This window comes from Periplaneta americana, chromosome 11 (genome assembly GCF_040183065.1).
Source record: "Periplaneta americana isolate PAMFEO1 chromosome 11, P.americana_PAMFEO1_priV1, whole genome shotgun sequence".
NCBI classification, from domain to species: Eukaryota; Metazoa; Arthropoda; class Insecta; order Blattodea; family Blattidae; genus Periplaneta; species Periplaneta americana.
The window spans coordinates 32,686,774-32,704,685 of record NC_091127.1 but is presented as its reverse complement, the minus strand read 5'-3'; the positions used below and the strand labels follow the sequence as shown (position 1 = coordinate 32,704,685).

Here is a 17,912-nt window from a genome sequence, read left to right as displayed (position 1 = left end):
CCGTCACTCTATTAACCAATTGGTGGATTAACCGTCTGTCTTCCTCTCACTTTTTTTTTCTGCAGAAATATATGAAGTACTGTACATTGTATTAGCACGTTATTTTTTTTCTAGAGAGGGTTATTACAAGCCTTTTCCCTTACACAATATGGTCTATTCGAACTGTCGTACTGTAATTTCTATATGAATTTTTTATACGAGTATCAAAGGAACATTCATTGTGCTAAGAATCGAAAAAAAAGTGTAAATAATTGAGTGGTTTGGGGAAAGATAAACCGTGGCTCATATCGCATCAGAATACGAAATTGAAGTGTAGAAAGCACGTAAATCTACAACACGAGATCTCTAATACTGATATCTTTCCACAGACAGCCATTGCAAGGAGTTTCCTTGCCCCCTAAAAACCCGTCGTTGATAACCAGACTTAAATTAGTGAACTTCTGATCTACTATCTATCATGTTAAACACAACACCACGAAGAGAATTACGAAAATGTAAATATTATTCAATAAATTTACGAAAATCTTTTATAGTACGGATTATCCGATTTTTTCGATTAACTGTTCAGCCCACCCCCTTCATTACCACAGATAATAGAGGTTCTACTGTACTATTATGATCAAGATGCAAGACAAGCAACTCAGTGCGACCAAGTGTTGAGCCGTATCGAATGAGGATAATAATAATTTTATGTATGGTATTCTCTGTCTAAGATTCTATACCCCCTCCCCCCAGAAATTTTAATTCGCACCCTGTATGAAGGATACCGCGAAACGTCGTAGAAGTATGGCAGTCGAATTTTGTAACAACCTCTATGTTTGTTGTAAATTTTAAGAGCACGAAGTCAATGAAAATCGATAAAAGTGAGGTAATATGATGGCAGTATAATAAATAAGCAGGCAATTACAATGAAAATAAATATGAAATTTCAAACAAAATATACAGCGAGAGTATTTCCTTCCTGTCCTGCAGCCAACAGTTAGGCTTATCGCATTTGACATAATGTTGAGCTGCACTTAGAAGTTCGACTATGGTATCGGTATCAGGACAGGAAAATATTTCAGACTATTCAGAAATTAAGTAAAAGAAGAGCATTTGAAGTGTTCCCAATCTTTATGCCTGTTCTACATGTGAAGTAAAAAGTACCAGTGCTGAATCTTGTCAAATGATACAAACAAACTGCCTACTTATAAATCACTGGTATCACATCACATCGACAATCTCCAAAACATCTCAAGAAGTCACAATCGATTACATGAAGGAAACTTTAATGATCGTAGTAATAAATTGTTTACTTTTGTAATATAAGTACGTATATTTATTTCGCTCGGTACTGAGATTTTACTGTATTTTGTGGTATTTACATGCTTATAAAATTAAATAAGTAAAAGTAAATCCACGGCGCTACAGCCCGTGAAGGGCCAAGACCGACCAGCTGGCTGCTGGCCTCACATCCACATGCCGAAGCAGAGGTGGACGATCATCCAACCAGAATGGAGGTATCGTGTGGTTAGCACGAAAATCCCCCCAGCCATTATAGTTGCTTTGCGAAACCGGATTTTCGCTACCTATCGTAGCTCCCCAAGTACATCACGTTGCTGGTTAGGCACCGGTCCCATACACTGGCCGAAATTTCATGAGAAAATTTCTTCCCCCATGAGGATTCGAACCAGTGCATATTCCGTAATGCGAGTCCTAGGCAGGATGCCTTAGACTACGACCCCACGGTGCGGGACATAAAATTAAATAAAGTTAATTTTTATTTATTTATTCTTTTATTTTATTGGGTTATTTTACGACACTTTATCAACATCTGGGTTATTTAGCATCTGAATGATATGAAGGTGATAATGCCGGTGAAATGAGTCCGGGGTCCAACACCGAAAGTTACCCAGCATTTGCTCGTATTGGGTTGAGGGGAAACCCCGGAAAAAACCTCAACCAGGTAACTTCGGGATTCGAACCCAGGCCACTGATTTTGCGGCGAGACGCGCTGACCGTTACTCCACAGGTGTGGACAATAAAGTTAATTAAATATTTGTTTTACCAAGACTAATTACATATTATATTACAAAAACAGTTGTTTTGTGACTTAATTACAATTCTGAATAATTTGTAACTGTATAAAATTATCTTTAATCAAATATATATGTGATTATAGTTCTTAATAAAGAATATATTTTTGAAGAACTATATTACCATTTACGTCATGAAATAATATAGTGTAAGGAAGGAAGCCTTATAAAATTATACATGAATAAAATAAATAATATAAATTTATATAATAATCATTTCTATACATATAGACTACACCATAGTTTTTACTTATCTTTACAAGGAGAAGAAATATAAAAAGAGTGAAATCCCCAAAAAATGTTCATGCAAATATGCTGCATAAAGCATCCCCCATTGCACGCGCATTAGCTTATGAATTCCATATTTATAGAAAAAAGTTGTTGAATTTAAACTATCATGTTAACGATAAAGATAAGTTATTTCATTTGATGTTGCTTACTTCCAGAATCATGATAATGCCCGTTCATCTTTGCAGGCGAATCTGTTGCCAGTTGTGAAGCTGTCACAGATCGTGTCTGTAAAGTTCCCGTCTTGGAAGGAGAACTGGAACTTGGCTGCAAGGGAAAAACACTTTTACAAACAATGTGGAGATAAGAGTCACAGAATTGTTGGGCTTTTCTTTGTTTTGTTTCCAGTAAAATAAATAATAGCACATGAAGATTAATGGATCAATACACAATGAAAGAACGAAAAAACATACAGGGATATGTCCATCAATAACAAAATAATACGTGAAGACAAGTTAAAATGTGTAGATACTGGTACTTGAATTTAAATGATTATAGTCCCATCGCTCTAATTTCCAGTAGCCAATCACGTTGCAGGTCAGCTACATTTAAATGTGTGCGTCTTGTGATTAGCTGATGAAGACGTCATGCATTTCCTAAGGCTCGATAAATAATTAATATAATCGCCCGCCATTTTGGCTCTTTCGTTGGCGTTCGCAGATAGCACATGAGGACGTTATTTGCCGCTCAATTATTTGCTGAATTACAGTGCGTTTGATTTATTATCATAGGAGCTATGACATGATAATGTTTAACGGTTTGGCAAATAGATCCCTCGTCTGGTAGCTCGGCAACGAAAGAACAAAAATGGCGAACGATACTATCTACCTAGACTTAATAGAGCCTTCACTTCCTAAGACGTAAGCAAAGAGGAGGGGTCACGCCGGGAATAACAGCGTCGCGACTATAATTCCTTCGTTACTTAATGCAACATTTCTTTTGCTTTGAATGTTATATTGGTTTTTCTTCTAGTCTGCAATTTTTGTGGTCAGTTTTATGCATAACTTTCTACCGTATATGTAACAGAGTCGTGCATTACAGATGCTATGTTCGATTAAAGTTTGTCAAATATGGCAAAATTTGATATTCGCTGATGTTTTCTCTGTAGAAGGAGACCTGCCGTGTTTGTTCCACCTTGTCATAAAAATATTCGCTGTCCTCCACTCCCCCCCCCCCCCCCCTTCATGTCTTAACCACTTAAGAATTTTAGCACAGTTCTTGCGATTAGATTTTCATATGAAATAAGACGAAGTCTGTAATGTCTTAGTTGCCTCTCTCATGTTCGAACATTGCAGGACACTAATATACAAGTTGTTTTTATTCTACATTATTCTTTTTTCAGTTTGTAATAGTGGGAAATTAAGTGAATGGAACAAAGAAATTCTTGAAACATGCATGACTGAGAAATTTGTGGCTAAGTTGTTTCTTTACATGACGTGGCAATTCCAGTCTTCTGTGAATTGGCAGAAAAAGAGAAAACATCCACTTCATAAGGCATAAAAAAACAGTGATTAGCTGGAAATTAAGGCAGCCTTGATTCCCAGGTTTACCATGACTGTGGTTTCTATTTGCAGGAGAAATTGAAAAAACAGAATACGGTTTATGTGAAAAATCCTCGTATACTAGATGAATTAAAAGACAAAATTAGTTTTCAAATTGCTTAGATCGCAAGTCAAGAATGTGACCCAAGTTTTTTCTGGAGACATTTTTATAAGATGAGAAGCATATCGTCGTTGTTCCTGCAATAACTCCTATGTGACATATTTTTCGATTTTCAGATTTTTGCTCTATTAAATAACTTAAATAGTGATATAGCAAATAATAAAATCTCCTATATGTAATTATTAGGGATCAGAAGTTAAAGCACTAAAAATGGTGTTTTAGGCTCCTAAAAGGGCACTAAAAATTGTATTCCAGGCACCTAAAATGCATTAAAAATAAAAATTTAGAGAAAATTAACCATTAAAAATTTATTCCACATACAATAATTAATTTGGGCTATTTCCTTACACGATGTTTTAATTAAATGCCAATATTCGCTTTTTTGTTCATTATGTATACACAACAAATTAACTTAACACTGCATGATCACTTCAAAAATTAGATAAGTGCTATTTGTCCTACAGAATATTTAATTTAGTGTGCACTTATTCGTCTCCATATTCATAATTTGAATGACAGTACACAACAAGCAACTTTTCAAGATTAAAACACTCGTTCTTGTGACGTCTATTGGACAAAATCTGTTTATATGCCGAAAAGGATCTCCCAAATGCACTGAAGTTACTGGTACGTGCTTATACAGTACCATCCTGGCTACAATAAATCCCTTAGGAAGCTCACCACCGGTCTCACTTAGAGCATTATACACAGAATTAATGGTTTCATATGCAGGATTTCTTGAAATAACACTTTTTAGCTTCTCATATATTGAGCAGCATACTCGTCATGAGCTACACATAATCTGTTCTTTGCATTCAAAAACAGGGACACGGATTCACAAAATGACAGACTGCTGGATTCCAGTTGTCGGATGGTATCTGCTACAAAAGTGAAATGTGCATCGATATATGCTAAGTCTTCTTTCAGTCCTTTTTTTTTAAATGTACACTGAGCCTCTTTCATTGACAGAGAATCATTCTCTGAAAATTCCTTAACAAGTAATGCTATTTGTTCAAAGTATTTTACTGCTCTCAACCATGTCTCCTACCTCGTAACAATAGTCTCAGAGGGTAGGAGAGTGTCAGGTAACTTTTCTCTAAATACAAAGATAATCCTAGACTGGGTGCTTCAAGCAGATACGTCGTCTATGTTATGCAGGAAAAGGGTAGATAATAAAGTAAACCATTATCTGAACTCAAGATGGTGACTGGTCGGTATGAACAATGGGACTAGTTAGGTAAAGGGTCTTAAGAATTCCATCACAATAGGACGTCCAAAATCCTTGTATACTACAAGAACTATCAGTTTTTTCCAGTTTCAAGCAAAAAAATTAATAATGAGTGCTGTTAACTATATATGCCTATACAGAAAAGGGAAAAAAGAACAAATAAAAACAAAAAGGGACAAACTGTAAAAAAGGCAAATATAGACAATATAAAACTTCACCATAACATTTGATTTTTCGTGATTCGTATACATAAATTAACATCCTTAAAATACGTACATTGAAACAAAATAGGCATTTTCCTAAACTTCCGATCTCTAGTAATTATATTTCTTTCTTTCGAAAATGTAAGAATTCACAATTCCCTATGTACGGCTGCCATAGGATGAATAAATGTGTTTTTTTCCTTCTACTAAAAAATTGTATATTTTGCACATAGGAGTTATTGCAGGAACAACGATGATATATCCGAGGTGGGATGTCATCAGTCCGAGATTATAGTAGGGTACAACTTTTATTCCGTAAAACCAGTCAGCAGTTTATTGGACAAAAACTGACTTTTACATACAGCCTATATAGTTCCACAGAGTAATTATTTTTCCCAATTTAAAATAACAGAAAATAAGGTTCTGATTTTATTTTAAGTAAAGATTATTGGTATTAAGTGTGAACGTCTCTTAATGTAAAACTGGGGCAGGAAAATATTTTTCTCCCAACAATTTGTTACTTTTATCCACTGACCTCGTCCAACAACTGTCGCAATCTCTGTAGTTGTGCTTCCAGTTGGCGGTTATGGTCCTCAAGTATCTGCATGCGAGCCTCCAGACGTCCTTTGTGCTGACGCAGCAGCTTTGCCTCGGCCAGCATGTCGCAATCAGGGGGTCTGGGACCACCTGGCAGATGCGCAGACTCCTCGGGAGTTGAGCCGGGCGTCTGCTTGGCCCGCAAGCGTTCGTACTCTGCCTGCAGTGACGCATTTTCTTCTTCCAGCTCTCTGTAAATTATCAACAGTAAGCTGCAGTATTGCCAACATATATGGAATGAGTTACAGCAGCGTTTCTCAAACTTTTTTGAAGTGCGGATCACTTTTTTAATTCAGAGCAGATCTGCGGACCACCTTACTCTTGTTCTCTTCGAAAGCAAATTTATAATTTTTGTAACATATTGTAATACCATATACTTATATTTAAAAAAATAATTAATTAATTAATTAAAATTAATTTAATTCAATTAATTTTATATTAGTATTAACTAATTAAGTTAATGTTCATCATCATCATCATCATCATCATTGGCGCTACATCATCATTGGTGGGCCTGGGCCTCCCTTAGTAATTGTCACCATCCGTCTCTATCTTGTGTAGCAGCCTTCCAATTCTTGCACCCCAACTTTCTGGCATCCTCTTCCACTCCATCAATCCACCGCAAGTGCGGTCGACCTCGTCTTCTCTGACCTCCCGGATTTGTTATTACAATTTTTTTGCAAGGTTCACTTGGGTCCATGCATATTACATGTCCTGCCCACCTCAATCTGCTAGTTTTAACTGTATTGATTATATTTGGCTCTCCTAGAAGTCTATATAATTCATAGTTGCATCTCCTCCTCCAGAGACCTTCCTCAAATGTTGGGCCATAGATCCTTCGCAGAATCTTTCTTTCGAAAATCTCCAGTCTTTTTTCATCATTTTTGGAGATTGACCACGTTTCTGCCGCGTATATCAAAACTGGTCTCACTAATGTTTTGTAAAGAATAACTTTTACTTTCCTGGATACAGCATGCGAACTGAAGTGACATTTCAAGCCGAAATATGCTCTGTTTGCTTTCATTAATCGATTAGAGATTTCTTTGGACATGTTATTATCGCTAGTGACCACTGATCCTAAATATGTAAAGTTGTCAACTTTCTCAAAATTATAATCGGATATCTGCAGGCTTAAGTTAATGTTAATAGAAGAAAATTAATTTTTTTTTTTTTTTTTTTTTTTTTTTTTTTTTTTTTTTTTTTTTTTTTTTTTTTAAGGTATTAGAGTTTGGATAGATAATCTTTAACTAATTAACTAAACAAAATAAATAAATATTGGTACTCGCATTAATGAGATGGATGAGCCTTCCGATTCTTGCACAGTTGTTCTATACTTGGATGTATGCTGGTAAGCTTAAGTCGGAGATCGTCATATACTCAAGTCAATTTCGGTACTTTGTTTGTATTAGAGTTAGTGATGAAAACCCTTTCTCATACAGATACAGTACGTAGAAGCAAGCTAAATTATAATCTCTAAAGCACCATTGTACAGTTCACTATATTCTCTTTTCACTTGTGATGAGGTCCAGAAATTAACCATACCTCCCGCTTCGAATTTAATTTTAAGTCCGGTCTCATTCGAGAGTTCAATTAACTGTTCTCTTTTGCTCAATGAAAGTTTGTTATTTTCAATATCGCAATGAAAGTGATCAGGAATCCATGAAAATTCGTCATATTTACTTGGAAAATAAGTTTAAAATTGTGACTTCAGAGTTGTATTATTGCTGTACGACATATAGTACAGTACGTGACCATTTCAATGTGCAGACTGGATGTCGGCAAAACTATTAATAAAGTCATAAATACATGAAAAGATTCGGTACTTTGGTCCTGTTATGAATTGGGGTGGTCCCTGGCTGGGTTACAGGTGCCAGATGAGCTATAGTGTGATGCGCAATTCGTTTGAATTTTATTTTTTCTTCTGTCTTTTTTGAAGGACCACAAGGGCAGACTTCGAGGACCATAGTTTGAGAAACGCTGAGTTACAGGAACCGGTACTAATAAACTACACGCTTTAGATAAGTTACCGGTACTAATTTTGTTTGTAAACTGCAGCAGTGATCGTACTGAGCTGGTATAAGCCAGTATGGCATACCGGAAGTAAAATATGTCAAAAAGCATACCAGCTGTAAAAATTTAGGCTAGACTGTTATTTAGTGAAGCTGAACACACAATCAATTACCGTACACTAACCAATAGTGTGCACTCACTCATTATTGTCTTTGGTCTCTCTCTGCACACTTCACCTCCATAACCCTCGGCTCAAGGTCGAGTGCTCCATGTCATGAACTCATGAGTAGGGCCCGGATTTTTCGAAAATGCATATGCGCATATGCAAATGTATATTTTGAGAGTTAGTGCATATTTTGAAGGTTAGTGCATATTTCGGCATTTATTTAGTTTATGTATGGTCAATTATCTGACATTTCTGAACGAACTCTAAATCTAGTAATGAATTTGTATGTCGGACATCCCTTGGCACTACAATAGCCTTTCTATTTAAGTGAAATGTTAACGGGACCACACTTCCAGTCTCACAATACATGCAGATAGATGGACGTTGGAGATCTTTTTCACAGAAGGAATTTTTTACATTCTTGTTTCTCAACTACTAATAGTTTATGCGGTGTTCTGTCAGATTAAACTGAAAATGCCTAAAAATAAGTCCACTAAATCCTTTTTAATGTAACAGTGGATTTCAGGACTATTCAACTGACGGCGATGTATGTATTGTCAAGTATGTGAGAAGACTGTGAAATGCGAGAAAAAGTTTTAACTAGAACAGCATTCGAAAACAACTCCACATCTCTGGTCAAAACAAAAGGGTAAGAACACGCAACAGGTACTTTTAACTCAGGTGAAATCACGGTCTGAAGTTAGTACATTTTCCGCTGACTTTTGTAAAGCTTTTGTATGCAGAACATTCCGCTGCATAAATTAAATAATCCATATCTACAATCATTTCTTCAAAAATATTGTCTTAATCAGAGGACACCAGATGAATCTACTCTTAGGAAAAATTATTTACTTTCGCTACATGCTTCTATCCTAGATTCAATACGGTCTGACATAGGAGGGAACTGTGTATGGATTTTGGTTGATGAATCCACAGATTCGTGTCGCAGATACATAGCGAACTTCATAGTGGGTAAATTATGTCCAAAAGAAGCCAGCAAACCTCATTTGCTTTCATGCAAAGTGTTGGAAAAAACCAACCACAGTACAGTTGCAAGATTTGGTTAGTGCATATTGTTTTGTTTTTAGTGCATATTTTCAACATTTTTAGTGCATATTTGAGGTATTTTCAGTGCATACCCGGGCCCTACTCATGAGTGACATAACAATAGTGTTGGCAATTGAATAAGTTTTAAATAAGTGCTGATAATATAGATTTCGCCTGTAGTATAGAGACTTAAAAATTACCATATTAACTGTTTGTTTAATGATAATCATTTAATCAATATCATTTAAAATTTTAATCGCAACAATGGACAAGCATATGATTTATCCGTTACTGAAACCAGGTGAGTCCAGTTTTTTTAGCTATCTTATTAATTATAGTGTAGCTACTTGTTTGTTTATAACATTTTCTTTTCAGGACACAGCCATCATACTCTGTAAGCCTACTCTCTCTTCGACATTCTTGCAGTAGTGCGCTATTTATATTCGCTATTTAGTTTGCGCAGGGGCAATGTCTAATTTAAGGAATCACCAAAATATTTGTATCACAGTACAAGTTTGTGCATAGTTCACTTCCAATTCGACCACTGAACTGTAGTACTGGTATGTCGGGTTTTAGGATAATATCAATCCTTCTTGGTTCTCAATCTCATGGCAGCTTTTAGCAAACAATGCGAACACAATAATAAACTAGTATGAAGCAAATCTGTGTTTTCATTATAAAATAACATGGATGAATATATAATATACTCATCCATGATAATACACTGAACACCTGATCTAAGATGGCGATTCAAAAGGCTTTGAAATATGTTCCTGAAACATGAGAAGTTGAAACAGTTGGCACTGACGTTGTAAACATAATCTTATGAAACAGTTACACCCAAAACTGTCTTAAAAGGAACAGTTTATCCCATCTCTAATCCACACTACCAGAAGTGAAATATATAAATATTAAAATATAAATAATGATAATAGAAGGAATAACACACACAGTGCATCTTTTTTTCGTTCAGTTTTTACAGAAATTTGTTAGTGAGCTGTTTCTTTGTTTAGCTGTATAATAAAATATAAATATAGTCGTATAATATATATACAACACAAAACGTATTAAACAAAACCACTCAGAATACAACTCCCCCTTGGGATCCGGTTTCCCGAATCCTGAACGATCATCGATGAGTTTGAAACACCCAAAGGAATTTCTAACTCCGCCTCACGCTCAAGGAAAGTTGTTTCCACTCCTCATCGTGGTTGCAACCGACTCAACTGTTGATAGTCCAGTCAGAGAATGCGTACTACAGAAATGATCCTGTGAAGTACGATTCTAATGTTGACTTGCTACTTCAAGGCTTAAAAAGGCTTTCAACTGTGTTTCAACTGCGGGAGATAATGCTTTCAAGCTATAATTGCTCCTACTGACATCTAGCGGTAGGAAGTTTGCACTGCTAACGCAAGGGACAAAGATCAATGTACTTGTAGATGGCGCCACTTACCATACACGAGCAAATGAATGTGGAGATATGAATCACTGTACTTATGCCAGCGGCTGTTCGCCAGAATGTCAATGTGCCAAGCAGGTACTGCATGAAGAAGCCCACATGGATAAATATACTTGGTGCACTGCTAGATGTAATAAGTTCTCCATCGTCCAACAGATGGCAGCAAGATCAGTTTCTACATTAGCACCTCTAGCATGTGCATCCTATTATATATTTATCCATGAAAATAATGTTAAAACTGGATGTGGTGGAATTAACAATATGGTTACAAAGCAAATAAGGATGCGGAAATTAGAGACCAATGCAGTTAAGGATTAAAGTTAAACATCCATATTTGTGTCCTACTCCTTACCCTTCTTCTGCACCTACTCGTTGTCTTTTCCATACTCATTGCTACATTAGCAATCACTGTCACTATTGTCACTTTACTGGTAATGATCATTGTTACGAAGTCATCGTGACCGATATAAAGTTAGTTAACAAATTTACATGATTTATCTTAAAGTAGTTTAAAGGGACAGAAGAGAACGAATAAGAAGAGACAGAAAGAACAACAGGAAAATGAATGGAGGAAAGAGTAAGAGATGGGAATGGACAAAAACGAAGATTGCAGATTGCAGAAATTGGTAATGAACGAGCCAAACTAATACCTTATCATGGCTTCTAACTCCTCCCTCTGCTCTTGGTCAATGGCGACCATTATTTGAACCGGACTGCGTGGCACTGGGACAGCATCTCCTCCATTCAGTGATTGGCAGTACTGAGCGATTAGCTGGTGTTCATCATCTCTGTGGAAAGTCAAGCAAGCAAATCTCATACAAAGGGTTTTTTCGGATCAAATTCTCGTTCATAAAGCATGTCATATAAGCAGAAAAAATATGTGGCAAGCTTTCATGGTTGCTGTCATATGTAGCAGGCAGAAAAACATTCAAGAAAGAGGAGATAAATAGAATTATGCAAAAAGGAATAATATTAATATTCCAGAAAGGTCTCAACAAAATTTTTACTTCATGCTATATTCATTTTGTAGTAAATATTTAGACAAAGACTCAATTCTTTTATTTACTTAATTCGTCCATAAGAAAAAATAGCACCAGTGGAGTAGAACATATAGTAAATTCCAGAACTGATGCTGCTTTTGCTATAGAATTTATTGTCCTTCATTATGACACATCCCTTTCTCTCCTGGCCTCTTGCCTATGTTGATGACTAACTTGCTCAAATTTTTCAAGCATGATGCAAGGAAATACAATGTGAGTGTTGTATGCTGCAATGAGTTCATTCTTTTTTTACAACGTGAATTCTATTTGAATCGTCTTCTTTTTAAGGGCGTAAGTCAGAAAAAGTAAATTTATGGGAAATTGAAAAAAAAAAAAATCTATATATATAATTTGAACTGGTAATGGAAATTACGGGAAAACGGCTGGACGGATTTTAATAAATGGCTCCTCATTTTGAAGCTTGGAACTCGAAGTTTTTCAGAAAAATAGTAGTTTTGAGTGAAATGTCAATTTTTAAACATAATTTTCCTATTTTCCAAAATCCACCTGTCGTCAGTTTTGAGAAATAGCTAATAGCATTCACTGCCGACTTGATATTGCCTTCGCTTTTTTGTAAAGGAGAAGTGAAGCGAGCATCAAGTCGGCCATGTTGCATTTCAGAATAAAACAAAACACATACTACAGTAAACAATATTACACGAAGGCCATGATCTGCAAGAATGCTGACATATTTAGAGCTCAAATTAAATTGGTTATTAAAAACTTAACTTACTAAAAATAATTTACAGGTTCGATTCTGTGGTGTGTAATTTTCTGGGTACAGCTGTGTATTGGATATTAAAAACTACAAAACTTGAGGTGGTTTGATGACATTATTACCATTAGAAATGAAATATTATCGTAGTTAATGCCATGATGTGACTATTTTTCATTAATTATACATATTAATGCTATATTGATGCACGGCCGACTTGATGCTCGCTTTGCTTCTTCCTTACCGGCCTTGACAATTCATGTTGATCCCTGTGTTAAAGCTGTAATCGAGAAAATGTGAAATTTCCGCCAGATGGCATTAGCTGCCAAGGTTCGCTGAGGAATGTGTGTATGGTTTCTTGTGCGATTATACTAAAATATTGTGCTTCTTTCTACTGGTGAGTGAGTTTATTGTGATGTGATTCAAAATGACGAATTGTTGTGTACCATTGTGTACTTCGAATAGAAAAAGAGTGAAGGAACAATATCATTCCACGAATTTCCGAGTGATAGAGAAAGATGCGAAAAATGGCTTAAAGTGATTTCACGCCAAGACTTCGTTCCAAACAGCAACTCCCCATCTTCAGTCGTTTGTAGTTTACATTTCAAGGAAGAAGATTATTCTAATAATGGAAAATTTAGACGATTAAAACCAAATGCTGTGCCAACAATATTCCATCATTACCCTAGGTATAAAGTGACAAATATCAAAATACCAAGACGAACGATTACTAAAACTGATCTCCCTCCACCAAAGAAATGCAAATCTTTTAGTAATATTGGTTTTTCACTATTTGAACAAGATGTCCCGAGTGGCTCAACATCAGTTAGTGACATTTCCTTCTTGCCAGTTGAAAATGACCATAAAGCCACGCAAACAGACGCTGTCAACATTGACGAGCTAAAAAGAAATATTAACAGATTGCGTGTGAAAATTACGCGACTTAATCGGGTGTTACAAGAGAAGCAAGATGAGATAACGAAAACAACCGAAAAACTCCAACTAATTGAAAGAGATCCGTTACATAAGGAACTGGAAAATGTAAAGAAAGATGCAGATGAAGGCAGTATTCATGCAAAATTTATCCTAGATCAGCTGCTTAATCATCGAAAGAGAATACCAAGGTGGAATAGTGAGACAATCAGAGAATGCATAATACTGCAATACATATCTCCTAAAGGTTATTCCCATATACGATCAAGAGGCTTTTTCAAACTGCCTTCTAAGAGAACACTCACGAGATATTCTGGCCCTACTGATTGCTCGTCTGGTGTTACTGCTTTGATTAAAGAAAGGTTGATCTTAGAGGCAAAAAACCTCACTGTAGTTGAGAGATTTTCATCACTTATTGTAGACGAGGCTGCAATCAACCCCAAGATAATATACGATCGCAAGCTTGATACTTTTTTTGGCTATAAGGAAGCAACAGAAGCACAAAGAAATGAGGATGAAATACTTGATATTCCCAAGAAAGAAGTAGTGGCTAATCGAGTCTTGTGTTTTGTTTTAAGGGGGCTCTCAACCAGCTACCGTACACCATGTGCATTTTTCTTCACAAAACAATTATCAGGACAAGAGTTACATATACTAACATTGCAAGTGATTAGTGAAGTCGAGAAATGTGGTTTTTATAGTTATTAGAATTGTTTCTGATAACCATAAAAGCAATACTACAATGATGAAGCATCTTTCAGGTGGTTCATTGAAACCCGTGACCACACACCCTTGTGATGGAAACAGAAAGTTATTTCTAAGTTTTGACCAGTGCCACATATTGAAAAACATCAGAACCCAATTCCTGGAACGTGAAATGTCTGATGGTACTGGAACAATCTCAGGGAAATATGTGAAATTGTTACACAAACTCCAAAACTCAGCGAATGAACTACAAAATTACACCTCTGTCATCATGTTGCTTAAACTGAAAATGTTACTATGTGTTATCTTCCGTGCTTTTAAACTCACGCTTTTACCATAATTAACAGCACTAAACATAATAACACTTATTATTTTCTTATTTATTATTTATAAGTGTTATTATTACTCTTTAAACATTTATTTTAATTCATAATGAGTATTTCTTCTGTGGACACCAGAGCTTGGCAGACAGCGCCTCATGGCGGAATTGAGAAATTACCCAATTTCAAGAAAACATTACTATTGTCAAGGCCGTATACAAAAAACCGAAGGGACATCAAGTCGGCCGTGATTGATGATATGAAAGTGAAACGTTTTGGGGTTATTTAAGTAGATGTAGAGAATAACTTAAATTAGATTTTGATTTCTATATTTTACTGAGTGGCGGCTAAATAGTATATATAGTATGTGTTACTGAAAGCTATAAAACTTACGTAAGATAATAATATTATTAAAAATCAAATATTTTTATAATTATTAATGAAGTGGGGTTGGGTGTTTTTCATATATTTAATGGCGGTGTGGTGTAGATATTTATATGCGTGGTTCACTTCAGTATTGGCTCGAGAGAGAGTATCTTTCATTGTTATGGAAGCAAATAACTTTCCGAATGTCTGGTATTCTTCATTGAAAATAAATCTGAAAAATGTTTATTTGAACGTCTAATGAACTTAGTTTGCAGCATTTGCTGCACAAGCCACTAGTATATATAATTTTTTAGAGGAAAACTAACTGACAATATAATTCCGGATATGTGAGTTGGTAGTCTAGGTTACATTATGTTGGTTTTTAAAGTAATTATACTCGTTATGCCGATAATTGAGGTTTCATTGAGATTTAAAATATGAAATCATCCGACCTTAAAAAAAATCAATTTGATAACAAGTAAAATCAAATAAGATATCGGTACAGATATTTTAGTGATATTCTTGAATTACTTTACTAAAAATCATACACAGTTAACAAACAAAGTGTATAATAATGATAAATGGAACAAAAAATAGGAAAATATCATGAATGATAAAAGAAATCAGCTTTTTCACTTCGTATGTACTGTTTTTGAGTCATCATACGTTGCATTGCTGTCTGTAGGCCAGCTGAAAAGTTGTTCATAAAATGACATATGCTCATTTGGGATATACTGCTTCATTTTTCCCAAGTCTTGAATTGTCTTTCTGTTTTATTGGCACTTTTCCTGCTGGGCAGACTAGGTTTGTTGATGGAGGAAGTGCAATGAAGAATGTGTGCTTACTAATTCATCGATATTACTGGATCCTTTGATATATCCAACTCTGTCATGTGTATACTCAAAGAGGAATAAGCTACAGATTGCAAAATTGATTCTCTCATTTCTTTGTTTGTTCTTTGTTTCTTTAGAAATAGCAGTCTTTTTATAATATTCTCCTGTTTTCAGCTGTTCCCACACAACCAATTGAATAGTTTTAAAATGGTGCGTGTCAATGACTACCACCCATTTAAAACAAATTGTGATTTTAACTGTTCTCTAACAATCCAACGAACAATGTTATTGGAGTCCTTTCAAACAAAAACGAAGAGTTTATCTATGTACTTTCGAAACTACGATGACAATGAAAATATTGAAAATGATGACTTACGCCCTTTAAAAAAAATTCAAGGAATTTACTTTCCCACATTTTCTCTGGATATTCTCTGTTTCCCTTGCCCTTGTAGTGTCTACACTGAAGCTTGTATACTCTGTATATGTTCGAAAAATCTTAGTTTATAGTTTCTAATTTTTCAATTATCAATTATCCCTCCTGATCTCCTTTCTAGAAATCCACATCGGTACTGAACACTTCTAACTTTCCTTTATTTGTTGCACCTCATTACTATGCATCACTATATATTCCTCATAACTGTATACAGTCATGAATTCAAGAGGTGAAATTCCCTACTAGATATTTCAGCTGCACCTAAACTAATTTAGATTAATTTTTAAGCGATGTGTGACAAATATAATATGAATTAGAAATTAAGGATTTCTCATTAAGGATCAGCGTAAAGAACAGTGACCCCCCTCCTACTCTATTTTAAAAATCATACATTTGATTGAACTATACTATATTACTACGTTTTTAACTTTCAAATTCATAAAGAAATGGTCTACTATCAGTGGCGAAGCTCTTAAGAGACTTTTGAGACTTAGCCTACCCAAAAAATTTGAGTTATTATACCTAGTAGCAGTAGTCCTATAAGCTCGTAATAATGATGTATCATACACTGTAATACTTTGTTTCACTCCGATTCTCCCGTATATTAACTTCATATGTGCCGCAAAATGGAGCACTAGGGCAGGCTCTCCTACATTTTGATTTCGACTATCATTATTACTCCGCCATTAATACATTATCGTCATATCATCATGCTACTAGCTAGAAATAGGTTATTTGGGTGAAATAAATAAATAAGTAGTAAATAAATAAAATAAATACATAAACAAATAAAGAAATAAGTAAATAAATAAAAAATAACTAAATGAAAAAATAAATAAATTAATTAATGAATAAATTAATGAACAAAAACATAAATAAATGAACGAATGAATATATAAATGAACGAATAATTGAATAAATAAATGAACGAATGAATGAATGAATAAATGAACGAATGAATAAATAAATGAACGAATGAGTGAATAAATGAAGGAATGAGTGAATAAATGAAGGAATGAGTGAATAAATGAAGGAATGAGTGAATAAATGAACGAATGAGTGAGTAAATGAACGAATAAATAAGTGAGCAAGCAAGCAAAATAAATAAATAAATAAATAAATAAATAAATAAATAAATAAATAAATTAAATTTAAATAAATAAATAAATAAATAAATTAATTAAATAAATTAAATTTAAATAAATGAATAAATAAATAAATAAATAAATAAATAAATAAATAAATAAATAAATAAATAAATAAATAAATAAGCAAACAAACTTTTCACAGAGAAAGGGAAACATCTGCTTTAAAAAATCAGATGATCATTCAGACCCAGATTATAATACAACACAAGAATTTAATTAAATTAATTAATATGAAAATTGTACTAATTTGGAAATTAGCATTATTAACTATACATAAATAATTGAGGTCAACTGATCAAATTTAGGTAACATGCAAATACTGCACTTATGCTACAATACTTTTATTATTTACATATTTCTTGCATTTTTATATTTTATTTGGGAAATTGTCTTTTATTCAGCTCTGAATACACTGCACTTTTTCTACTTTGTAATTTACTTTTTCCTATTAGAGGTCTCGTGGTCTGTTGAGATTTGGCTTTGCCGACACACTTGTAGTCTCAATCGAGATGTTGGGCCGCAGAGACATCTTTCAGTAAACAATGAAACATTATGGGGGCGAGAAATTAATGACTGATAAATAATTATGTGTGGAAGCCTCTCGCGAGCAGGTGCTTTTATGTACCGCAAAATTATGAAATGGAATCGCAGGCTGTATTTCCCTTCTCCAGGATAGAATCCATA

At 34.7% G+C, this 17,912-nt stretch overlaps 1 protein-coding gene and 1 non-coding gene across 13 annotated transcripts in view; both read right to left on the bottom strand.

The window, feature by feature from the left end:
* Dys (Dystrophin) overlaps positions 1-17,912 on the bottom strand; it is a 2,834,509-nt gene that overhangs the window by 25,654 nt on the left and 2,790,943 nt on the right. For all 12 annotated transcript variants that reach the window (XM_069839232.1, XM_069839233.1, XM_069839235.1 and 9 more), the window contains 3 exons: positions 11,386-11,523; positions 5,992-6,244; positions 2,516-2,630 (listed from right to left, as the gene is read on the bottom strand). In XM_069839232.1, coding sequence (XP_069695333.1) covers positions 2,516-2,630; positions 5,992-6,244; positions 11,386-11,523 — 506 coding nt within the window. The remainder of the gene's footprint in view (positions 1-2,515; positions 2,631-5,991; positions 6,245-11,385; positions 11,524-17,912) is intronic.
* LOC138709671 (small nucleolar RNA U3) lies at positions 10,353-10,562 on the bottom strand. The gene has a single exon (XR_011334992.1). It is a non-coding gene; the product is annotated as a small nucleolar RNA U3 (small nucleolar RNA).